Here is a 27,082-nt window from a genome sequence, read left to right as displayed (position 1 = left end):
CATTATAACTGTGTTATTCTCCACAAAGGACATCTTTTAGTTGTTCCCACTGGTAGCTACAATTTTGCTGCTTCCATAGACATGCAGGACTTACAGATATATTTTATATATTACAATGAAATATAAGTCCACAGTGAGTAAAATGTATAAAGAGCAAAACGCTCCGAAACGGCTTATAGTTCAGAGGGTTCAAATCAGTAATTCTGTATTTTTGTGAACTGTCTAACTTTCATATGACCAATCTAACAGCACCACTTGGACTGGTCTACTTCAGAGCAGTTTAAAAATATCTTAATCAGCCTAGTGTTTGCTGTGGACAAATAGGTCTTTACCGTTTTCTTCTACAACATGTTTGACCTTGTATAGATGCTGAACGTCTCAGAAATGCCTTCAAAGAACCTCTTCAAAGCCAAAATCTGACTTTTCATGTTGATGTAAATCCATAGATATAGAGCTGAAAGTTGTGCTGCATATAATTGATTGTACTGTTTATCAGATGTGTATTGCCTGCAGCAAATGTGCATAAACAGAAACATCTTTAATGGCTGTTAATATTTATATGTACCATAAGTCTAGTTTGCTGTTTTGCTTGTGGCTATTGGACATAGCTGTTTATTGAGTGAGAAGTTGTTTGAGCAGAATAAGGGATTTCAGCTCATATAAAGTGTAGTTTGGGACAAATTACTTTTTTATTATGCAGCAAAATTATATAACTATTGTATTTTTATCAGTAAAGGAAATAATTTAGCCAGCATTTCTCTTCCAGCCCTTCCAGTAAGCAGTAATTGGGAGGGTACACATGTCCCTCCGCTCCCCAGCTCTCGCCACACACTGGCAGTAGTAGAGAGAGTTCCTGGGAGGCAGAAAGAAGGACTCAGTCTGTGTACATAAACTGAGGTCCCATGAGGCTCATTATGTTTCATGCTTTTCTCTGTCCATAACGACTCCCCTGGCTGCCACCCATGGCAGCTTTATCCCAAACCAACAGAGCCCTGGAGGAAATTCATCTAAATGACTCATCAGATTGAGACTCACAGCCAGCAGGTGACTGAGACCGTCTGGGGCTAGAACAGTATGGGCTTATGTATGCTGCCCTAAACCTTACTGAGATGTGTGCTTAATGTGACTATAGGTGGTGTTAGATACTGCCAATCTCTGTTTCTGGATCAGATCAGCCATGTGGGTGTCCATGGAAAACGTTGTGCTGTACAGTAAGTGATGCAAGTTTCTGGTGGTGGATGCTTGGATGCTAGAGGGAAGAGATGAGCAGTGAAAGAGATAATTCAGATTTTTTTAAATGGGGTTTTTATCTATAGTCAAATGGATGTCAGTGGGTCCCCAGTTTGGAGAAACAGAAAGGAGTACCAGCACAGAAGCAAAGCATTGTACTGCTGTGGATTCGGGCGGCAACTAAACATGTTTTCACCCAAAAAAATATCATGTCAGTGTAAGTGTACACTGTAATTACAATATTTTTAATCACTTTACCTTGCTGTCAAAAGGCCCTGTTTAAGTTTATGCAGAGGGAAACTAAAGTTGTTCTATTATGGCGTCATATTTGAGTCAAAAGTGGCGCGAGCGATAACACATCTGCACGCGCATTTATTTGAGCAGATTTCAACTGCCGCGTGCACTTGTTTGATCTTCGCGCACATAACACTCTGCTGACAGCATATTCTATGCTCTCTTTCATTTTAGCTCACAGAACATGGGAGCTACTGGTCTACCACTACCTGGATTGTTTAGTTTGTTTGTGTTATTGTGTGGTGTTGGTGTGTTGGGGGATAGTTGGGTATTTGGTAATTATGCACAATAACACAAACAAACTAATTTGATCAAGGCAGCAGTAGAGCAGCACTTACGATGTTCTGGTGAAATAGCTGTTTTGTCAAAGAAGTCTGGTGGCTTTGGAGAGAGCACTGGACCACTTAGGTTTCCCTGCAAAAGGGCCTTTTGACAACAGGGTAAAGTGAAAAAAATATTATAAATATGGTGTACACTGGAACTGATATTGATTATTGTAGTTAGCTAAAATTCGTTTAGCTGCTGCCCCCATCCACAGCAGTACATTGCTTCGCTTCTGTGCTGGTACTAGTGTCTGCTTCTCCAAACTGGAGGCGTGCCGTCCACCATCTACTGTAGTTAATACACTGACTATGGATAATATATAGGGGTAGGCAATATGGGCAAAAAAAAATCTTGATATTAATTTTATTTTCCGATAACAATAATCAGACGATATCCTTTGAAATGTGATTTCTTTACCAAAAAGCTGTTAAAATTCTTCTTGCCTGCCAGGACATATTTGGATGGACACATTGTTTCAGAACAACAGCTCTTGTTTATATTTTTGAACGAAGCATTCAAGAGACTCCCAGTTAAACTTTAATATAGAGACATTAAATGAGTAAGCATCAGTTTGTTTTCTTTTTGAGATATTATAAATACCTGAAAATGTAAAATGCATATCGTCAAAACAACGTTAACGATATTATCTTAGACAATATATATAAACCACCTCTAATAATACCTCATACAATCCCACTTCAATACATTCAGACTGTCCCTTTAAGATAGATTTGAGTGGGGGTTTTTATTTTTGCTTTATTATCACTATGGGGACACAGCCCGTGCATTTTACGAACAGTATTCATGAAACTAAGTGTGTGTCAAAATAGAGAAGTATGTACAGAGTGAAAAAAAATGTGTTTATGCTCAGAATATAGAAGACTTTACTGAAACTGACCATCTGCCCCAGAGCAGTGGAACACCAAAAAGCTCAGATCCCTCTTCTGATCAGTCCTTTTCTGAAACAATAGTGAATTCAGCCCTGGCTAAAAGTCCCTCTCTAAAAATACCCTCCTGTCATGCAACATAGATGAGCGCATGCTCGTGGCTTTACTGTCAAGAAAAGACGCCCATGGAGAGTGTTTTGACACCGACAGGCTTCCAGTTCTCAGCAGAGACATGAATAAGTAACAGGGCCTCGCTTTTAGCATCCTGGTGTCTCGTGCGTGTGTGTGTGTGTGTGTGTGTGTGTGTGTGTGTGTGTGTATGTGTGTGTAGCACCATCTCTCTCTCTTCCTCACTCACCCTCTTGTTTGAGGCCTGGACTATGGCAGCTGGCTCTGCATTTTTTCTGTTATTTGAAGCTTTGGGGGATTGGAGACCAGTTTGTGTGTGTGATCGTGTCGCGTCCGTGCTCGACAAAAAGAGAGCTTGTTTGTGTGCTTGTCCTGAACTATATTTTAAGTGTGTGTTGAGATTTTTTGCATATGTGTGTGTGTGTGTGTGTGTGTGTGTGTGTGTTTGTGTGTTTGTGTGTGTGTGTGTGTGTGTGTGTGTGGTGCTGAGCAGCAGGATCCCAGCTGTCACTCTGCAGAGCAGTGACAGTCGTGGTGAAGCTGCACGGCTCTTCAGTGCTGCCGTAAGCAGCAAGGAGATTTGGAGGAGAAGGGTTTTTTTGCCATCAGTGACAAAGCCAGTCGTTATATAAGTTTCTGTGTGGTTCGTCTCTGCCAGGGGCGCCACTTAGGAAGAAAATATCCTCTCACGTTGCACCTGAAAGTGCAGCGCCTCGACGTTTGTGCTTTCTAGCTTTGAGAAGTTTTCTGCCACTTGTCAGTCTTTCCCTCAGACATTTGTCTTTTTTCAGTCTTTCCACCTTAATGAAGAGCACACAGAGGCACAGACTAAACTTAGCCAACTGTGATGGTAATTGGAGGAAGTTTTATCACCGTTTTGAGTACCCAGCTGTGTCTTTTGTGTGTGTGTGTGTGTGTGTGTGTGTGTGTGTGTGTGTGTGTGTGTGTGTGTGTGTGTGTGTGTGTGTGTTCATGCAAATGTGCGTCCTCACTTGTGCAGGTGCTTGCATACAGATACATTTCCTCTCAAGAACAGGCAAATTGCGGCCCACACAAATACACACTAATTATCATGTATTCATTCCGAGTAGCTCCAGGGAAAGTTTCCATTTTTCTGGAAGCTAAGTTTTCCTCTCATTTCTAATTCAGCGGTGTCTTCCATTCTGGATGCGGCTCTCTCTGTTTATCCAGAATCTGAATATTTCTCCTAATCTCCTCCAGGGGGGGAAGCTTGATATCCTAATTAATTACTCTATTCAGTGAATTAATAAGTGAAGTCAAGTCGTTTCAGAATGGGCAGTGATGAAATAAGGAGACATCCTGCCCTACTTCACTTTTCTTAATGTGAGTCCAACAAACCCTGTCGCACTCAAATGAAGGAAGTTATGTTTCCATCTCCAAGCCTCAAATGTCCACAGGTGCTGTTTCACTGGTTATATATGAGTCCAGTTTAGAAATCATGCGTCCATTTTGGTCTGAATTCAGCCTTACTTTATCCCTATTTCACTGAGAAAAACTTCAATTTGCACTTCTTTTTTTGATGTATTAGATATTAACCCTCAGGAGTCCATCTATTTATTGAAAATACACATGTTTTATTTACAGTAATAACTTTATTTATATATGATATGTAGATATGTGAATTCCCAATGGTGGCAGGTGGCACTAGTGTGCCCTGGTAGCCTCGGCCACCAGTATGAATGGGTTAATGAGCGTAGAGTGTAGTGTAAAGCGCTTTGGATAAAAGCGCTATATAAGTGCAGCCCATTTACCGTTTACCATTTACCATTTGAAAGTGCAATCATAGGAGCTTTCACAGTGTGCCATTTATGTTTCTAGACCATCTTTTTCTTTCTAAAATGAAAACTATTACTATTTTTAATTTACATGCAAATAGACTGTTTTGTAGTTTTATTATTTATATTTTTTCTGCTGTTTTTGTGTGTATTAATGGTTAAAAATGGTATATTTCCATAGAAACCTGTTTTTGTTTGTATTTTGGGTTCCTGGCAGCTTTATACTTTGTTAATTAAAATAAAATGAAAAATCTGACAGATAGCCAAGTTTGTGTGGAGAAAAAGGAGCCATGCATGTGATGTAAGGACAGACTGAAAGATGCTAAACAGAGACAGAAATGAATGCATAGGAAGTTGACAAATTTGAACCAAAATCTCCTGGACTTCAGAGGTTTAACTCTGTGATTCTGCAATGGCAGCTTGTGCCTCCCTGAGCCTGACTCTGTCAGCATGATGATCTTTGGGCCATATGCCCCTCTGACTGTGAAGCACAGCCCTGTCAGGGGCAGGTTATTCATCTGCTCAGACTGAGGGGTGAAAGACAGCGTGGCCCTCAGTGTCTTAGTAGAAAATCATAACCCCATTAATTTTGAGTTATTATCATAAAAACTGAACATAAACGACACCATATTTTAGAAATATGTAGCCCCGAGCAGCCTCTTTATTATATTTCAGCCGTGCAAGCCACCAGAGACTGACTGCTGTATTTAATAAAAAGCGACAAAACTACTACCAGTCCCATTGCACCCATTTTGATTTTTCAATTTCACATTTAACACACAATCTAGCACTTACTTGTTGGTTAAAACTCTATTTAAATATGCTAGTGTGCTTTCTTGCTGAAATTAGAGGAGAATAGTGATATGACTCATAGTGGTACATTAAATATGAAGCCACAGGCAGCAGTCGCTAACCTTAGCTTAGCATTACGACAGGAAGCAGTGAATATGGTTGTGTCCACAGGTTAAAACAAGCTGCCCACCAACATATTAAAAGCTTCCTTACCAAAAAATGAAATATTGTGTGATTGGTGAGTAACAGAGGTGCTGAATTTGTTTTGACATTTTGACAGAGCCACACTATAAGAAAAACATCATAAAAAGAATAGTAAACACTGTACAAAATGATAAAATAACAGTAAACACCCATAAGTTATTTCATAGATGAATTCTTTAAAATTTGGATAATATACAGTAAGTTTCGTATTTAAAAATATATATGTGAAGAATAATTAAAGTTTTTTTTTATTTAATATGACAGTAATTGTTTTGACAGTAATTTTGCTGCCAGATTTTTTTTTAACCTTTTTTCTTCTTACCATTTCTTTTTTTTATGTTTTACATGAAATTTAAATTTTTACTTGACCTTGACTTGCATTCAGCAATACCTATGATGTGTATTTTTGTCTTTTTACATAGAATTCACTGTAACTTGCTGTGAATAAGTAATCGAATAATATTCAATGAAAAAAAAAATCTATAATGTCCTATTATATTAATTTACAGATTTCAACTTCCATTTTATGGTTCATATAGGTAATTAATAAGAAATTGTCATGCCATTTGCACTTGATGTAGAAAAAATAATACAGTACATATCTGGAAAATGACTTTTTTTATTTCATTTGACGTATATGCTAAGTCAAGCTAACTTAACTGGTGTCTCCAGCTTCATATATATAGTGGTGGTGTCAGTCTTATAGTTTGGTTTAACTCTGCAAGAATGTCAATGAGTGTTTTTCAAAATGTTGAACCATTTAAGCTGAAATTCTTTGCTTCACCGTACAACATACCGTATAAATGTCCATATGTATAACTGATGTCTAGAGGAGACTATTGAACCACTGAGTTCTTTATGAGGAACCAGCAGCCACTGCTGAATAATAATTCACAATGTCTTGAAATATAAAAGAGATTGATCTTGATTAAAGATGTTCAAGGTGCAGAAAGGTTCATGACCACAGTAACACTGGAGACGTCTCACATCCTGTAGGTGATCTGCCCACCTGGACTCATCAGGTGGACCTGGGGGTGACCAGGCTGAGGGCTGATTGCCTCTCTCTCTGATTGATGACAGCTGCCATATGGTCAGTTGTAGATCAGCTCACACGGGTCATTTTAGCTTCAGTACCTGCTATATTTATTTTGCATGAGAGTTAAGGATCTGCATGTTAATTATTAGGCTGGAGAGGGCAGCAGAAAGGTATGTTTTTATTTTTTATGCTTTTTTCCATAAGCAAAGTCCACTCTAGGCCACTTTATTGGGTCCACTTGTGTACAGACTTTGATCCAATACAACAACTCCTTCCAGAAAATCTGCCTTAACAATTATAATAAGGTCGAGTTTTTATTAGCACTGTCACTGAGTTATTAATTTAACTATAACTTCATTATAGAAGTTGCAGTTTGCAGTAGCTTTGAACTGGAGTGCATTTTATTCAGAGGTGTTTCTAAAATTGCACTCCAGTACACCACCACCCACTGTGACCTCAATATGAAACAAGCAGAATTATTACCTTTCAGGCAGTCATCAAAACCAGTAAAAATACACAATTTTTAATTGTAGAATGAATGGCAGAGCTGTTGCATTAGATTGTATGAATTTGAACTGGTGTACCTAATAAAGTGGCCAGTCGGTGTATAGTAGTGTTGTCGCATTATCATGTAACAATACCTTGAAAAGCATCAATGATCGATACCACAGGGGAAAAAATAACATAAAATCATGTTGAATGAGTTAGCCAAACTTACAAATGATCATATTTAAATTGAGCAAATAAGATGAGTGACAAGAAGACAGCAATGTGAGTGAGTGAGAGGAGGTGGGGCTATGTGGGCACTGCCGCGGTGTGTGTTTCAACTCGCTGTCGGAGAGAAGAGAGAGCAGAAAGCAATACCTTGATAATGCCAAAACTCAATATTGAAAACATTAAAACAATTATTATTAAATAGCACTAACACTCATATTACAATAATATACAGTCATGGAAAAAAATATTAGACCATTGTTTTCTTCAATTTCTTGCCATTTTCCATGTTTTTCTTGATGATAACCAAAATCATTATCAAGAAAACCATGGAAAATGTCTAGATATCAGCTCTTAAATTAAACTCTTATCAGCTATCTTTGTTGTTATCGTTATATTTGTCCAAACAAATGTACCTTTAGTTGTAGAAGGCATTAAAATGAACAAGAAATTGAAGAAAACAAGGGTGGTCTGATCATTTTTTCCATGACTCTGTTTCATATGGTCCTCCATCAACTGTTCCGTTCATGTTTTGCCTTTTTCAGAATAAAGTAAAAATGTTATTATTAAGAAAGCTTTTAGAAACTTTTCCTATCCTACTGTTATATCCACAGATCTGTGCTGTTCTCTTCTCTATCTTTATGTCTCTTGCCACATTTACACATTCTGTTCATGCAAATTGTCCCAGCGATTCATCAGTCTGACCGTGTGTGATTTATGGGAAACGGTGATGCTATGATGATGACTCACCTTAAAGTGACACAAAGGAGACACAAGAGGGTAACAGGACATTTATATCCCTCTCTGGTGCATAATGCATGTGCTCGAGAGGTCATGCAAGAGGAATGTACGTCACTGCATGTTAATTCATTTGCACTGATGTTTTTAAAGATTTAAGGGAAACAAAAATGGCATTGTTGGTGACTATTTAAATTGAAGACATTTCTAACTGGAAATGCTTTAAATGCATGCTTGTGTCAGACAACCCAGCAAAGCAAAAAGCTACATTAGAGCTAATGTATTGTAATGGTAGAAGAGAACAAGAAGGTGACCTGTGGATCTTAACCGTGCGGTGATGTAGTGGTGTATTAGAAAGAGAGCGATTCCCTCCATTACCCACAATAGTTCCAATATATCTGGAGCCTTAACGCTTGGCTGATTTAAAACTTTTAATCGAATAAGTTTGTCTAGTTAAAAGGCCGAGTGTTTACAGAGGGGAGAGCCGCGGCTTATTTGCCTGTCGATGCAGAGCTCGTGCCCCTGAGAGTCGACTCGCATCGGGAATTCATTTACAAGATTGAATTGTCGGCGTGTTTTATGAGTCAACGTGTGTTCTTTGTTATGCAGCTGGAAACAAGTTGTGATAACAAGAAAAAAGTCATGAAATTAAAGCGTCACATTTAGCTCTAGTTATCATTTTAAGGGTTTCTTGTGGCTGAGTAATGGTGTGTTGTTTTCTCTTGTTCTCATTGTCATTTGAAAAAACAAATCTTTCTCTACTTTGTGGATATTTTCACCCCGCAGACGTGATCGAAAAGTACTTTTTTGTTAAACTACCCCTAATGTGGCAGATAATAGGGCTCATAAAAACCTGTCTGCAGTACATGGTGCTAATACAAGATAGATTTCCAGATAAGCACACTATTGGGGACTTCTGCTGCAGCTGCATCAATTCATTTGGTTGAAAGTTTCCGAAGATATGACTCCATTCATCATGTGACAGGCCTAATGAGTTTGTGAAGATAAGAATCGACAAAGCTCCTATCATTGCTAATTCACTTTACTGCCATGGAGCCTGACTCTGTTGTGGATTATGAAAATGTAATCTTGTTAAATGACGAGTGTTATGTTGTAATTATGATGCAGCACAGAATCTACTGTTGCTTGTATTTCTCTTTCTCTATCAGTGATGACCTGTAATGACTCATCCAATACATAAATTCAGCTTCTAACCTCGGCATCACAAAAAAAGCATAGCAAGATACAATAAAAGATTTGACAGGACTTTAATTGAGGTGTGACAAGACAGACATACAGTAGTCAGTTAATTGTGGCAACTTTGTCAAGTGTGCTCCCCAAAGAGAGACAGTCAGATGTCAGTCTCATCATTGATTCTGGACACACGCCAGGATCTCAGGTGGTGAGTTCAGACGGCTGCTGAGGGAATGGGAGAGCTGCCACTGTCTGTAGTTATAACGCCATGATCATGATCCTGAAGAGATAAAGGATTCTCTGTGTCAGTACAGTGGATGATGTTGGGTTTGGTGACGAGCAGTTGTGAATTGTATAGTTTAGAGTTAAAAATTAACTAAATAATGTCATTTATGTTGAACAGTTTAAAGAAAGTGTTAAAACATGCTATTTACAGATATTACAGCCATTTTCCATTGTTTTCTTGTTAATAACTTTGGTTAAAATGTCTAGATATCAGCTCTTAAATTAAACTTCAAATGTACTTTTAGTTGAACCAGGCATTAAAATGAACAAGAAATTGAAGGAAAAGGGGGTTCTAATCATTTTCTATGACTGTACATTGTTTACAGGAAATATGGGAGGAAATATTACCTGCTGTTGGTAATTTAGTATAAATATGAGTTTTATTTTGAAGAGCACAAAGTAATATGTTGATAGTTCGTCACAAGAAACAAAAAGTAATGATATGAACGCAAAACTTCAGATGCAAGGCCATGAACGGACGGGTGGCAGAGCTAGGCTCCGTTCTTTGGAAGAGGGCAGCGGTCGTGAGGTAGCATATGGCTGTATCAGGGCGTTCAAGTAGCTGGGAGCAGTACCAGAGACAACATTTTAGGTCACCATTAGAGATTTGAATTTGATGCGGGCTGCAGCGGTGGTGTGACATGTGACCTTTTTGGCTGGTTGTAGACCAGGTGAACCATCACGTTCTGGATCATCTGAAGCGGTTTCACTGTGCAGGCGGCAGGCCGTCAGGAGGGAGTTGCAGTAGTTGAGTTTTGAGATGACGACAGCTTGTGTCGGGAGTTGAGTGGCATGTTTTGTTAGGTAAGGACTGATTTTTCTGATGTTGTAAAGTCCAAAGTGCCGACTGAGGCGACATGACCAGGAAAGGTGAGTTGGTCATCAATCATCACCCCTGACTTTCTCACCACCCTGGTGGGGGCGAGACACAGGGAGTGTGGTGTTGATGTCATGGTGTATTGTAGGTTTAGCTGGGAGGACCAGCAGTTCAGGTTCATGTTTATGTTACAGTCTACCACTGGAAAACACATTTGTGAAGCTGGAAACAGTACTTTTTTTTGCTCAGAAAATTATGTTAACATTGAATCCACTACTGAAATTGTTGAAGATGAAATGTCTTTCAACTGAATAAGCTCCTTTTTAACACTATTGTTCATGCATTTTGATCATCTGAAGTAACAGACCAGTTGGCTAAATGAAAAAGAAAATACAGGCATGCTGTGTGCAGTGCAGTGTATTTTAAACCATGTTTAGAGCTTGGCGTCTGGGCCGGCAGTGGGTTGATAACACTGACTGTATGTGGGCTGTTTGTTTTCACACTTTCCAGCAGTTTGTCATAGACTTGAACAAACCCCTGCCGGTTGGCATTAGCTCACTGGAAACCCCTCGCTGCCGAGCGGCTAAAGATTTTGTTGTCGTCTTTGACTGCATTGCAGTAGGAAGCTCGGACGTTTTTTAGCAGCCCAGCCAGGCAGCGCTGACGTCCTGCTGTCTGTCACCGCTTGGCAACAGACACATCTCCGCCTGTCCCTCCAAGGTCACTCTGTCCCCTTCTTTAATTGAGTTGTGCCGAGCTGAATTGGATTCCATATCTGATTAAGTCGGATCACAAATTTTTCTCTCCCTGTGACTCAACATCTTAATAGTCCATTTTTTATTTAAATACACGTCTTTTTGCATTTCTCCATCACCCTGTTTCGTTCCCTAGAAGTGATTCAGCCTCTATCCAGTTCATTTGTGCTCTTTCCAGAAAAATTACACTGCCAGCATCGGAGACAAAAGTCTGATTGCAATAAAGAGATGAATAGGATGAAATCCCAAACGAAAGGATGAAGGAGGAAGCTTGGAAGAGATTTCTGGCTGTGCAGGTGGCATTTCCTGCCCTCTGACACCAGACTTGGCAGCTCTGTGTGACGGTGAATTAGATTGGCACTCATGTTAGTCTTCCTGGATAAATAAGGAACCAACTCCAGCAGCTCAGCATCTATTTCTTCTTGCCGTACCGCCTCGCCATTACCGAGAGTCATGAATAATGTCCCAACACGAGGCTGTATGGACAGACTTTTCTGAGCATCTCACGTATTATGCATGAGCTCACTTCCAGTCTGAGGAAACACAAGACAAGACACGGTCGGCTCTCATCCAGCAGAGCTCTTCCTCCTCAGTTTGGCTCCATTCTGCGTTGTCATCCTCCTTTAATTAACCCCTGGTAGCCCGCTGCTGACGACATGTCTGATTGCCTCTCAGAGGGCTGACAGGCCCATCCTGGAGGGGAGGGGGGAGGGGGAGGAGGAGAGCGGAGGGGGAGTGAACAGCAGCAGCAGCAGCAGCACGGGGTGAAAGTGGAAGAGTGAGGTAGTCCTTTCTTCCTTTGTCTCTCGTTCCTCATTTCCTCTCTGGACTCCCAGTCGTCTCACAGCTCCCAGCGTCTCTGCCAGGTGGGGTTGAGCCTCCTGTGGCAGCGGGCGCGGTAGGGAGACACAGCAAAAAAAACACTTGTGTGGCAGGACGACAGGCAGCATCCGTCCCGCTGGAGGTGAGTTGACAGAAAAGCTAGAAACTATTCTTCACACACAACCTGTTAGCAGCTGAGTGATGCTTCTCTGTGCTGTTTGTTTGTGTGAGTTGAGTCAGGCTGTCGAGTTTGTTCTGATAGGCGGGCTCTTTGTGCGCTTCATCAGGGAAGAAGAAGAAGGAGAAGAAGTCATTTGCGAGGATGTCTTGGTGTTTTCTCGTGTTTAATTGCAAGAGCTCAGTGGCATTAACTCAGATTACGGTACAGGCAAATGAGGATGAGTGCTTTCCATTTACATTACAGAGCCCTGCTCTGTATGAGTGTGTTTATGAGTGAGGCTGTGTTTTTCAAACTTTGTCAAGGTGGTTGGAAAAGGACGTCTTTGTTGTGTTTTTTCTGCCTCCTGTGTGTACAGTTAGTGGAGGGACCTGAAGCAAATATCTGGAAATCACAATGCAAACTGTTTAAGTCATTAATTATAAACCTTTATCTGATTTATTGCATTAGATTACACCAACTTACAAGAAAAAAATCTACTTTTTTTAATGCTTTGCACATTTTTTGTTGTATTTTTTGACCATCTGTGGTGTTATTGATTGTAATGTGAGTGTGTAAAGTGATTGTAGATTATTAAGGTCCATAGAGAATAAATGTAGACTACAGTTACTACAGTATCCAACCAATAGAAGTGCTAACCTGTCCAGTAAATGGGTAAAAGAATGACCTTAATTAATAATGAAAAAATAATGCAAAAAATGGATTTTACAAATGATATTGCAAACACAATCAATGTATTTGGCTTTCATTAGACCTTATATGAGCTTTAGTGCAGAGTTAATATCTCTGTAAGGGAAAATTATTATTTGTTAATCTAAAAATGATCAGCCCACTCTTTTAGCCTCCAGTTTACTGTCAATCAAGCAGCAGCAAAAGCCTCTTTGTTCTAGCTTTGAGAAAAGCTGTTGATTTGATCACCAACAATTGAACTTTAGATGATCAAAGGATGAGGAATATCAGTTAATTTCTATTTTCTATTTTTTTTTCATTTCACTTTAATTGCTGTCAGGTGAGATTTGCATCTTGCTGATGTTTTTTAATCTTGTTGTCAATGTATTTTTTCATTTATGTAAAGGTTGTTTTTTTGTCAGCCAAAAGTTGAATCCATTGTTAAGATTGAATAGAGCTAAAAAGTCTATAAGATTTTCATAATAATGATCTATATTCTCCATTAAGTGTGACACACAAGCCATTCATGAATCCCAACTGGTCCCAGTCTCTTCAAATGCCTTTACATGTGAGCGTTTTTTTTTTTTTGGTTACGTAAGAGGTCCTCTGAGTCCACGCTCCATCCTCCCATCTGTACACATCCCATCTTCTCTAACTTCAACACTATTCCTCCCAAATATTTATCAAACCCTTCATCAAAATCTCATTAATCTCTATGATAAAGTGTAATCACAGATGTTATCTTTTGTTCATGCTGCTAATAGCGTCTTCTCCTCTGGGCCGTTGAAAGAACAAGACCAAGTGTATTGAATATTGCATGAGATCATGTTTGCATGGTTGAGTGGAGCCACAGCAGCGGTTGGTTGCATGGGGGGGCAGCTAAATGCTGGGACGCAGCAGGCAGAAATCAAGGATTTGGAATAGGATCGGAAAAGGAATACGATTTTTTAATAACTTCTTCCCACCTGGCCCGTGACTTTCTATGCGGAGATTTCCCCAACAGGTTGAAAACCAGGCCATACCTTTTTATAGCACGAGTTATTATACAATTCTATGTCAGACATGACAGGCCATGCCATCACAGAGTGTTTGTCCAAAGAACAGAACCTTCACAGGGGAAATACAACGTGTTTTCTTATGGATTTTGGAGGGGAGGCTGTTTGGTGCCATGTGCCAATTTCACTGCCTGAATATGGGAGAAAAGGCAATATTCTCCTCTCAAGCATTCTGCTCTGTACATTGTTGCTCATTGTTAATTTAAGAAGTTATGACACCGGTTCAGCCGCCCTTGCTGTAGGGTTATTGAGTTCGGCTGTGCCATTTTTGAGGATGTAAACCCCCCCCCTCCCCCCTCCCCTTCCTGTAGGAGATGTGGTGACGAGCATGTGAAAGTGTGCAGGTCTGAGGGGAGGGGCTTCACGGTTCTGTTCTGTCAGAGCTGGTCCAGGGAGTCGGCCCGATGAAATATTCAGCCCGTTACAGCCAGGCGGGCTCTCAGGAGGAGGAGCGCAATTTATTTTTGTTGTTTTTTGTTTTTATATCCAGCCTTTATCCGAGGAAGATCCAGAGAGCGCGGATGCTCTGGTTCAGCGGTCCCCAGTTTCCCATTCCCACAGAAAAACACAGTCATCCATTACTGTTTGCTGAGCAGCTTCACTGGAGCAGCCCAGGCACTGTGGAGGCAGTAATGAAGGTTTTCCCTGCTCTATCTGCAGGGTTTTTGGGAGGATGATCAATATCGACGTTTCAACTATCACCTTCGTGTGTGCCAAAGTATCTGGTTTTTAGAAATCAGTTTCTGACCCTTCTCTAGTTTGAGGTTGGCGTTTCAAGGTGCTCCACTTACTTTGGATAAGGGAGCTGGCGCCACGGAGTCTCACCCTCCTACCTTTAAAGAAACCACTAAACAATGTCTGCTAGGTGGATTTCCTTAGAAAATGTGGATATTTTAATATATTTTTGTAATCTTCCTCCTTAAACTTGTTAAACAACAATTTTTCATGATGTGAATTCTATGATACTTTTTACCTTATCTGCTTTCTGAATATCAACATCATATCATTTTTGTTCATATGATATAGTTTTCTAGGTATTTAGTTTCTATTTTCTGGCAAGAAAAATCATAATCCTTGAGATTTCAGTCCTGGTTGATTTGGCGATATGTGTGGTTGTTGGTGGTAACTGCAAGTTTGATTAATGCTACAGGGTCCCAGAATTCTGGGGGCAGCTAACACTCCTTGAGCATCTACTTTATCAGAAATAGACCTGAAATAGTTAAAGAAATACATGTATGTAGTGAACAGTCACTGTCAGTCAGAGCTAATATAATATTTTATTTATTTTAATCATATTAAAAGCTGCACTTACCAACAGTAATGCTGTATGGCATCGTTTCTTGTGAATCCATCATGCATATGAAGGCAAATTATGGCGGACCCCGCCACTAAAATAGAAAACTGCCACATAGAAAGGTACTTATAACACGTTGATACATTTAATTGCTTTTTGAGGGCAATAACAGGACCTAAATAGCATAAAAATGGAGTTTGATATATTTTAAAATTTGAAGGATTACACCCCTAATATTACACATTGAATGCCTTTCTATGTCATGATAATGGTTGATGGAATTGAAACATCAGAAACAACAATGTCATAATAGTTAATAATTATGAGAACTTAAATCAAAGACAGTACATTATGTCCTCTAGCTACAGTATTTAAATATGTGTATATATGCCTATGTTGAATCATTGTTTGCCTTTCCATTCACTTAATTACTTCTGCTTTTTATTGTGTTCCATTATCATGACTCAGTTTGTTAATTAACACAAATTTGCCTAAAGAATTACATTTACAGAAGAAAATACAAAAGCTAAAGGGCATCTTTACTTTGTGATTATGACTCCACGAGCTATTCACTGTGACTCATTATGTTAATTAGGCAAGGATTACCCAAGACATAGCGAGGATCATATTACCCACAGTTCTGACTAATTCTCCCGAAAGAAGAAGATTTTCAGTATTGTATTGGAGAGACCACCCTTGGAGCAGAGAGCGATATGTTGCAGCCAGGGGACTATTCTCATGTTTAGATAAGAAACTGGAAGTCAATGAGCTTCTTCACAGCCATCTGCCTCTGCCTGCATATTATGATGATAGACTAACCGTCCTCTCACTGCTGTTTCACCACCTTCCTTTCTGCATTACCCAAGTAAATGTGCGCCACTTTGTGTTATCAAGTCCAATTTGTCTCAGTTTGGAGGAAATTAATAGCGATGTGGAAAAAGTGAACCTTTTTCTCACTTTAAAACAAGCTCAAATGATATTTGAGATGTGCAATTAGGCATAAGGAGCAATCAGCACTTGTAAAAGACCATCTGTTTCTTTGATCTCTGCAAATTTCCGTTTTTTAACCATGTTACTCTGAGAATTTGATGCTCTCAGAAGCAATATTTCAATACCGAATATATATATTTATGAATAGCGACATGGTTTTCTGTATGTCTGCAGGCAAAATCTGTGTTTTGGAGTGCAGCCAAGTCACTTTGGACTGCTTCATTTTGTTGGGAGCATTAAATTTGGCTCCCTCTGCCCCTGTTGTCTGTCACGCACTGAAGGCTGGCCTCAGAGGAAGCTGCAGAGTGCCCTGCAACTCCCCCGTCACTGTGAAGCTCAGCAGAAGGGTTACTTTAAATCAGATCATCAAGGTGACCCCACAGCCGCTGTCACTAGCAAAAAACTTAAAGACCCCACACATTTAACCTCCAAACTTGCTCTTTGACTTGCTGTTGTGTAGCAGGAGCGAGTCAGACGCAGTTAGCTGCTGTCAGACGATGCGGCCCTCGACTCAAAACGAAGCCACGGTATCGGCAACGACAGGCTTAAGTGCAGATGAGAGGAAATGATTAAAGGGAAACAAGCCAGGCGTGTTTCAAAGCCATCGATTTCCACAGGCTTTGTTTGCAAAAGCTTTGTGCGTGCAGAAACACTTATCAAACGCTCGCTTCGACTCGTGTTTGATATCAGAGCTCCACTCACAGCTTCTTTTTCATTAAAGAACTGCATTAAAGCTGTAGATACACAACGGCAAAGCCCAGACAGACAACTAGGATGCCATTTATTTTTCGTGTGACAAGCCGTGCCTCAAGCATCCGTCTCTTTGAATCGAAGGAAAATGAAATCTCAAAATGACAGATTAAGGAAGGCAAAAAAAAGAAATTGGTTATGATGTTCAAATAACACAAAGGCCCATTGCCTGTTGCTTGTTCACGGTTTCTTTTTTCCTAAACAAAACGTTCTTTCAGCAACATGATCACACAAAAGACTTTCAGAAATGGGATGTTTTGTTTTCTCAGCCTAAAATTCTGCATAATTTGAAATTAATTACATGAATTTACAGCATTAAGTCCTCAAACAGCCTGCAGTTTGTATTTTTATGCAGTTATGAGCCGGTCAGATTTTGGCCATGAAGATAAATGCTGCTTGTTCTGAATCTGCCAAAAGAGCAAATCAATTTCACACTGCACCAGTGGACAACTGGGTTGTCTGGGTGTCTGCTCTGCACTTCATTCATTACAAACCTTTTACAGGTGTCAGGTCAGTGTGGAACATCTATTCATTTTTGCATGCAGACTCTAGCAACAGTCCTTTACATCTCCATAGAAACCGGTCACTTAAAGGGAACATATTAACCTCAATTTCAGATTCAGATTGTATTTTGGGTTTCTACTAGAACTTGTTTACATGCTGTAATGTATATATTCATACCATCTGTTTGAATATAGCTGCATTCATCCTCTTGTCTGAAATGGCCCGTTTGGTGCCTGTTTCTTTAAGACCCCAAATCCCAAAAAGCCCAGTCTGCCCTGATTGGTCAGTGTTTTTGGGTTTTCCACGTCTTCGCTCTTTATGTCTCTGCACCATCATTGCAACCGGGGAAGGATTGTAACAAACAAAAAACCCCAAATCAAAACAAAAAAACCTGTGTGCAATATGAATGGTTAATGCCCGATAGCAGCTATGTATGTCTCTTATATAAAATGTTTGTATATTATGTATTTATATGTCTTATTTTTATTTTAATGTTATTTTTTATATCTTTGTAGCTCCCTCTTCTTTGTCTTGAAATCTTAGTTTAGCTTAGCTTAGCTTAGCTTAGCTTAGTTAAGCATAGCTTAAAAGCACTGTAGTGGCATTTTCTACCTACAGTCATGGAAAAAATTATTAGACCACCCTTTTTCTTCAATATTTTGTTAATTTGAATGCATGGTACAACTAACATTACATTTGTTTTGACAAATATAATGATAACAACAAAAATAGCTCATAAGAGTTTAATGTAAGAGCTGATATCTTATCTTGATAATGATGATAACCATGAAAAATGGCTATCTATTTTCTTGTTAATATTTTAGTTGTACCAGACATTAAAATGAACAAGAAATTGAAGAAAACAAGGTTGGTCTAATAATTTTTTTCCATGACTGTATATATAGTATAGTTGTGACATCACAACTTCACAGCAGGAACAGGAACAGTTTTTGAATACGGGCTGTGTGCATTTCTCTATAGATTGAGCTTTTTCATGACTATTAACACTTCATTTAATCAAACAATCCAATACAGCCAATGAAAGGCATGCCTGTTTTAAGCATAACAACTCTTATGGTTATTGACTGTCGAATTTCTAAAAAATCAATAACGCCATTATCTTCCCCGGACAGCCACTGTACACGTCCGCACATCTCCAGCTCGCCCACATTTCCCTCCCTCCCTCCTCTGTGAGCCTTTTAAAGAATGACTCATTATTCTCTCATTTTCAGCCAGCCTTCGGGTCTCATCCTTGTCTGCAATGAATTATAGATGGCGAGCCTGAATTGACTGGTTGGAGAGAAAAAAAAGAGCACAATTAGCTTCTGAAAGTCGTTTCAGATTTTTATTTTTAAAAATCATCTCAATTACAGGTTGTGTTTGGGATCTGTCAGAGGGAAAATTCACATGAGATGAAAGGATCAGTTACTAAGGGAAATTGTTTGTTCTCTGCCACAGCGACGCCATTCGTGTTAACAGTCAGTTTGTTAGTATTGATTGTCATTTCTGTGCTGTACTGCTTAATATTTTGTCCTTACACATTTAAATCAAACTCTTAAAGATGTTAGGTCATGCAAACACACAAACATATAAAGGCAGTATTAGTATTTATGTGTCCAAACTGTGCATGTGTTGTGTTGTAGCTGACTGCCAGAGAGAGACAGAGGACAAAGATAGAGAAGAAGAGCTAATATATGATTATTGATGGTGATTTATAGTGTGTGATAGCTGAAAATGGGTTGCAGATTAGAGCAACATATTGCAGGAGTATTCCAAGCAGTAATTCTGTTGTAATTAAACAGAGAGTGTGTGTGGAAGTGATCGATGTTCGATCCATTTCGGGCTCTTGATGTCTGTCAGCCTTCAACAACAGCTAAATAATGAAGGTGCCAGTTAAGATCCCTTTATTCCTCAGCACACTCCGAGTTAATGAGAAGCTTAACGATTAATGAGCTAATGCTTTTTTTTTTCCTCAAAAAAAAAAGAAAGAACTCAAATACCCAAAAGTCAATGGGGCCCTAAAAAGGGGCGCAGCTGTTTGAAGAGACAAATTGGGCAATTACAGATGATCTACCAGGCTGCTAACCTAGCTGCGGAGAAAATGATCCCAGCTCTTTTTGTCTGCAATCCTTCAGTGACATGTAGAAGTTTTAATTATAGTGAGGAGATGAGGATGGCAGATGGAGTGCAGACTGTGGGCTTGTTAGGAAAGCACAGAGCAATGTTGTGTAAGGTCAGAAGAAACTGCTGCTACACCTGCTAAATCTACTGCATGAACTAGAAATATGATTTTACAGACCTCTGTTCTCCATCTACAGTTGGGACGACAGCAGCTCGGTGAGCAGCGGCCTGAGCGACACATTGGACAACATCAGTACTGACGATCTGAACACACCCGCCTACTCCGCTGTCAGCTCGTCACGCAAAAGCAAGGGAGCACAGGTAAGGACACAAAGGGCCCATTCCCAGGGTCCACGCTCATGGACTTTGAGGCGTCTTCAGACAATGTCTACCAGGGTTTAGGACTGTCAAATCGTCGAGTGCTTAAGGGCTCTCTCGTAGACATTTTCAGCCTTTAATGCGCACTTTCTGTAAGTCAATTTTTCTGCAGACTTTGCCTGAGGGAATAACCCACAGTGTATAGCATTGTGATGTTTAAACACGGGTGTTACCAAAATGTAAGTTTAAAAATATATAAGTAACCAAAGAGGACTGGGTGTCATATTCAGTTTACAAAGGAAAACCACATTAACAGGGCTTAATGTAGAGTGGTTAGTACTTTTGACTTGCAGCTCTTCTGTATGAATTCATGTTCTCCCCGTGGGTTCTCTCTGGATCCTCTGGCTTCCTCCAACAGTCCAAAAACATGCATCTTAGGTTTATTGGTGACTCTAAATTGCCCATAGGAGTGGATGAGAAATTTGAATGGTTGTCTGTTTGATCAGTCATGGAAAAAATGATGAAAAAATGATGAAAAAATGACCCTTGTTTTCTTCAATTTCTTCAAGGTACATTTGTTTGGACAAATATAATGATAACAACAAAAAGGGCTGATTAAAGTTTAATTTAAGAGCTGATATCTAGACATTTTTCCATGGTTTTCTTGACAGTAACCAAACTCATTATCAAGAAACCCATGGGAAATGGTTATCGTTGTACCAGGCAATAAAATGAACAAGAAGTTGAAGAAAAAGGCTGGTCTATGTGTCAGCCCTGTGATAGTCTGGAGATCTGTCCAGGGTGTACCCGCCTTTCACCCAATGTCAGCTGGGATCGGCTCCAGCCCCCCCGTGACCCGAGTGCAGATAAGTGGTTCAGGATAATGAATGAATGAATTAATGAATTAATTAATGAATTAATTAATGGAAAAAAATGAATATCAGACAATTACCTGTCGTCCACTCTGTAAGGCAAGAGCGCAGGAAAAGTTCAAATCAGGTCAGTCGGCCCCTTAAGGGCCTTGGCAGTGAAGAAAGTAAAAAACATAAATAATAAAGACTCCCATAGCCACAGTTGTACCCAACATGTTTTGGTTTTGTCAAAGTAACATAATATGTCATTACTAAGTGTTGTCCAATCCCTGTTCACACCATTAGGAGCCCTGAGGCTCTTAAGCACTTACCAGGTGATGTCAGTTAAGTCCTTAGATGGGGACACTGGGATTGAGCCAACCATGAATCATTAGGGCCCGAGCAGGCAACGACCTGCGAGGTCCCTATTGTATTTTAGTATTGTAATTACTTTGTGTAATTAGTAAGTGTTAGCATGCTAACATGCTAAACTAAGATGGGGAACCTGGTTTACATTACACATGCTAAACAATCAGCATGTTAGCATTATCAGTGTGTTGCCATTTAGCATAAAGCTTAAGGCAGCTCTAGAAGAAGAACCTTCCAGAGCTGCTAGCATGGCTGTAGCTCTCAGTCTTGTTGCCTACACAATCACTTGTAGAGGGATTTGATAACTTTCCAAGCCAGAACTTAAAGTCTTATAAATTTACACATGATGTTGAGTTTACTCGTCACAAGGAGCTAATACTCGGCCCGTAAAAACACTGGAGTCTCTGGGCCCAGAAGGAACTTTTCAAAGTTTGAAAAATAAATCTGATCCGGGCTGAGACTCACAGTCTTTTAAGAAGAAAGAAGCCCTGCTTTATAAACTGAGGGTGTGGAGTTTAAATAAGTGGGTGTCTTGGAAGGAAGGGTCTAATGAAACATGCTATTGAGTTGAATTATGGGAAATGTAGGTACTGTGTTTGCAGCTTGACACATAAAAAGGAATAAAGTCAGAACATCTTGGCAGTTTTTGGCCATTCTTTTTTTAACCTGTCTCTTGTGAGTCTCTTACCTTCATGAAGCTACAATACTAATACACTGCACTGCTTATAACACAACACATGGCAGAGAAAGTTTACAAAGCTGTTACAGAAACTGACAGAAAATGAGCTCCAAAAGACGGAAAACATCGTGTTCTAAAAACTGAATTGCCAGATCTGACTAAAGTCCCTCCATCAAATGCAGAGTTACAAGTATTCTGGTTTAACATGAAACCAAGGCCAGTCTGTGTGCGAGCTCAGAAATCACAGCTGAGGGAATTAACTGCGAACTGAAGGCCACTGCTCAGTTCTCCTCACAGGCTTTTGGTGTATTCTGCCAAGTATCTCTGGCCCCTCATGAAATACTCAACAGACTGGGCTCTTAAGAGACTCTGGTGTTGCTAGGGAGACTGGCCATCTGTCAAGGTAGGCTAGTTATCACTGCTCTGCTCTGCTCTGTTCTGCGTGTGTGTGTGTGTGTGTGTGTGTTTTTGTGTGGGTGTGTTTGCATGCGTCCCAAAAGAGGAGATCTGGACTTGGGTTATTCCAAAGATAGCTACGACTTCACACAGACACACGCCCCGCTGCTCCGTTTGTGCAGACTTACATCTCGTTGTGGTGGCTGTATGTGTTTGAATAATAGCTCTTAAAGAATCATACCACAGGTTTATATTTAAGACTATTAACGAGCACATACAGACGCATCTCAATACATTAGAATATGATGGGAAAGTCCATTTCCAGTAGTTCAAGTCAAACAGCCCCAACCAAGTATTGAGTCATATAGATGGACATACTTTTCAGAGGCCAATATTTCCATATTAAATATGCTTTTTAAAATTGGTCTTTTGTAATATTCAAATTTTTTGAGACACTGAAATTTAGGTGTTCATTAAATGTAGGCCATAATCATTTTAATTAGAATACATTTAATTGAATTACTGATAAATAAACTTTTCTATGATATTGTAATTTATTGAGATGCACCTGTACTTGACACCATTGCTTACTATTTTCTAAAGTATGCCTAGTAAACGTCATTTAAAGGGATAGTTAGGGATTTTGGACATTAAGTTGTATGAATTACTTGCCAGTAGTGTAGTGGATGCAAAGCTCACTTTCTGAGCGCCAGTGGATCTGGTTCCGATCGTAGAATAGATAGTTCCAACAAGCTGTCAGGGTCACAAACTACAACAATGGTCCTTGTACATTTTAAGGTTATAATAGTTTTGGATTTTTCATTAGTTTTAGTTTAAATTTCATTTTCAATTTTTGTTTTGTTTTAATTCGTTTTTAGAGTGAGTTTGCTAGTTGTAGTTTAGTTTTTAGTTTTTGGAAAATGCTTAGTTTTAGTTTCATTTTCAAGTTTTTTTTGTAATGGGGTATTTGTTGGGTGTGAGATTTTTTAAAAAGTCACAATAAATGTTGCCTTCATTTCCTTTGTCTTATCCATCTCAGCTACAATAAGTTTATTACGTCATAAAACCAAATAGATGAAATAGATTTCATATCAACCAAAAAGGTTTACATATGAAAAAAGTTGACAAAGACGAAAACGAAGGACATTTTCACTATAATTCTAGTTAGTTTAAGTTAGTTTTTTAACCACAAAATACAGTTTCAGTTAGTTATCTTTTTATTTTTTTTAAACTCTAGTTTTTATTTTTATTTCAGTTAACGAAAATGTTTTTTTAATTCTAGTTTTCGTTATCTCGTTAGTTTTCGTTAACTATAATAACTTTGGTGCATATCAGAAATGCTATTTCATTTCTTGTATTTTTGCACATTTTAAGAATCACAGTTTCATTTTTTTACCCAACCATATATTAATATCTTTGTGCTTTCACCACCACCCCCCAGTCCCAGAAAGGCAGCAGGTCCAAGCATGCAGAGCAGGAGGTGAGCAGCAGCTGGGCCGGAGCCGAGGACCTGAAGAAGGTGGAGGAGGAGCTGGACGCAAGCATGGACCCCAGCAGCGGCTCCTCCCGCTGGAAGCCTTCATCGTCCTCCTCTTCCTCTCAAACCCAGAGTCAGTACGAAGACGCCGGTCAGAAGGCGGCCGCGCTGGCCCAGATGTCCCAGACGGGCTCGTGGAGGAGGGGCATGACGGCCCAGGTGGGCATCACGCCACCCAGGACCAAGGGTACGTCTGCCGCCCACAAAACACCAGGTAGGAGCTGTTTTAGTCAGTAGCATAGTCAACATGGGGAGGACTGACCTGGTTGCCCAAAAATGTTTTTCTTAACAGAGAATATGCAGTTGGAAAAAGGGTGGAAAAAAGCGGCAAACATATCTACAGGTGCAACTCAATAAATTAGAATATGATGGAAAAGTCCATTTCCAGTAGTTCAAGTCAAATAGCCCCAACCAAGTATTGAGTCATATAGATGGACATACTTTTCAGAGGCCAACATTTCCATAATAAACATACTTTTTAAAACTGGTCTTTTGTAAGATTACATTTTTTTGAGACACTGACTTTTAGGTTTTCATTAAATGTAAGCCATAATCATTATACTTAGAAGAAATGAAAGAAATGAAGACATGAAATGTTTCATTCTGTGTGTAATGGATCTATATAATGTGTTATTTCCACTTTTTGAATTGAATTACTGACATAAATAAACTTTTCTATGATATTCTAATTCATTGAGATGCACCTGTAATCTGCTTCAGTTGTTAACCCAACAATTTAGAAAATTAGAGGCAGAAACCTCAACTGTAAAAAACAGAATGCATCAATTCAGAGTTTATATTCACAAACAGTTCAGTTTGAACCTTAGATATATTGTCTTTGCACAGTTTTAATTGAATAGATGTCACAAAGAAACAGCAAATCATCACATTCTGATTTATACGTGTTTTGGACTATATTCCAACTTTTTGGGAATCAGGGTTGTAGGGAAAGCACATGTTACAAATGCCCAGGTAAACCATGTCAGTGTTACAGTGAGCCAGTATGAACAATATTAGGACTCTAAAACGCATTTAACTATTTAAATCTGTACTTTCCTTCCTGAAAAAAAACTATAATGTGCCTTAATTTTACACTAATAATGATTTTGGAAGAAGGTCATTTGTGAGCTGCAGCAGATTTGTTGCCTCAGCCTGAAAGTTTTGTTATTTTTTTGTTTTTCCACTGATACCTGTGCTTGGAGACGGTGCAGCTGTTCTTAAAAATTTCAGTCCACTCAGCAGGTTTAGCAGCTTTGTTGCAGATAAGTATTGCTTTTCAATGCAGCTGAGCTGTGATAAACAGGTTTTCTGGCTGTTGGCCATAAATGTAAACTAACGTGGCTTTTTCCTGCACTGTGGCCCCACAGGTGATAAAAAACAAGTGCTGGGCCAAGAATCTGCTGAGGGTAATGTTTTTTGTATTTGTGCTAATAAGTCTTTATGCAAATTGACAGGCAAAACTGATGACGCGAAGGCCTCGGAGAAGGGCAAGGCGCCTTCCAAGAGTTCAGCTGCCATCCAGCGCTCGCCCTCAGACGCTGGGAAGAGCAGTGGGGACGAAGGTAAGAAACCTCCTTCTGGCATTGGACGCCCACCCACCACTGCTACTTTTGGATATAAGAAGATCCCGGGTCCCAGCGGTACCCTAATCACCTCCAGTGGCGCAACGCTCGCCAGCGGCTCAGCCACCCTGGGCAAGGCGCCCAAATCCTCAGCCGCCCTCGGCAAAGGCACAGGCATCGGTGGTGTGCGTAAGACCAGCTTGGATGGCTCACAGCCCCAGGACGACGGCATCCTGCTCAGCTGCAGCGGCTCCAAAGTGACCCTGCAGTACCGCTCTCTACCCAGACCGGCCAAATCCTCCAGCGGGGTGGCAGCAGGGCGCAGCGGGCACCGCTCCAGCTCCAGCAGCATCGACTCAAACGTTAGCGGCAAATCGGCCGGAGGGGCCGCAACACAAGCAGGTGCCAAACGCAGGGACGGAAAAGTGGGCTCAGACCGCTCCAGTCCCATCACCATCAACCAGACGGACAAGGAGAAAGTGGCGGTGTCAGACCAGGACACCACAGCGGGACTGTCCACCTCCCCCAAGTCCAGCCCCACCTCCACTTCAGCAGGCCAGTCAGGCCTCAGGCAGCCCGGATCCAAGTACCCCGATATCGCTTCTCCTACGTTCCGCAGGTCAGACACACAGAACACGCCTCCAGCCTCTGTCCTGTCTTTGTCCTTCGCCTTGTCTGTTTCTACGTGAATCAAGCATTTCATCACATGCTGTATTTTTTCAGTCCCTCGATTATTAGTTTAAAGTTGATTTGCAGTTCAGCAAGCACGCCTTTAGCTGCAAGATAAGTTAATGTCTTCAGGTATTTAATGTAGAGTCATGGAAAAAATGATTAGACCACCCTTGTTTTCTTCAGTTTCTCTTTCATTTTAATGCCTGGTACAACTAAAGGTACTTTTATTTGGACAAATATAATGAAAACAACAAAAATAGCTCATGGGAGTTTAATGGTTTTCTTGATAATGATTTTGGTTATTATCAATAAAACCATGGGAAATGGCTAGATATCAGCTCTTAAATGAAACTCTTATGAGCTATTTTTGTTGTTATCATTATATTTGTCCAAACAAATGTACCTTTAGTTGTACCAGGCATTAAAATGAACAATAAACTGAAGAAAACAATGGTCTAATCATTTTTTCCATGACTGTATTTTATAATGTTTGTGGTGCTCAGCAATGTTCGGTTAGTAGACAGTAGATAGATAGGGGCATTTATCAGAGATGTCGTCTGTACAGTTAAAGCCCCACCCTGACTAAAATATATACTCTGTCATCTCTTGCAAATTTAGATATGTTTGGATGCACCGAATGAATATAAGACACTTTATAAATCATATTTCAGCGCCTTCGTAGAAAGATTGATTGAGCAAGTTTACTCGGCTGCACAGCCAGGGGGGGGTGACATTTCATAGATTGTTCCCCCGGTGTTGGTGATAAGCCACTGCCGATGAAACATATCTTCACCCAGAAGATGAAGGGGGTGATGGCTTTTCATTCAGGTCAGGCAAAGCCAGCGTAGCAGTCTTGATCAGAGCAGACAGGAGACAGGAGTTTCTCGGCACGCCAATCCCTGACTCATTAGAAGTATGCGTTCTGCAGGCGTGTCCAAACAGCCTTCCCATTCGATCTGTCAAACCGACTCGTTTCATCTGCATGTCTTCAAGCTTTTTTTTGTGCTTTTTTTTCTCTCCAAGAGAGCGTCACCTATATATTTTATGTGATTGTGATGACAGACTGGGACAGGAGCAGTATGAGTAGCAGGCTGTCTGAGCATATGTGGGAGGCAAACAG

At 40.0% G+C, this 27,082-nt stretch overlaps 1 protein-coding gene across 1 annotated transcript in view; it reads left to right on the top strand.

Moving 5' to 3' along the window:
* nav3 (neuron navigator 3) overlaps positions 1-27,082 on the top strand; it is a 248,969-nt gene that overhangs the window by 179,321 nt on the left and 42,566 nt on the right. The window contains 3 exon segments of the mRNA XM_059325699.1: positions 19,776-19,899; positions 23,633-23,942; positions 25,183-25,909. Coding sequence (XP_059181682.1) covers positions 19,776-19,899; positions 23,633-23,942; positions 25,183-25,909 — 1,161 coding nt within the window.

This window comes from Centropristis striata, chromosome 22 (assembly GCF_030273125.1).
Source record: "Centropristis striata isolate RG_2023a ecotype Rhode Island chromosome 22, C.striata_1.0, whole genome shotgun sequence".
NCBI classification, from domain to species: domain Eukaryota; kingdom Metazoa; phylum Chordata; class Actinopteri; order Perciformes; family Serranidae; genus Centropristis; species Centropristis striata.
The sequence above is the reverse complement of the archived record's forward strand: the minus strand, read 5'-3'. Positions and strand labels throughout refer to the sequence as shown.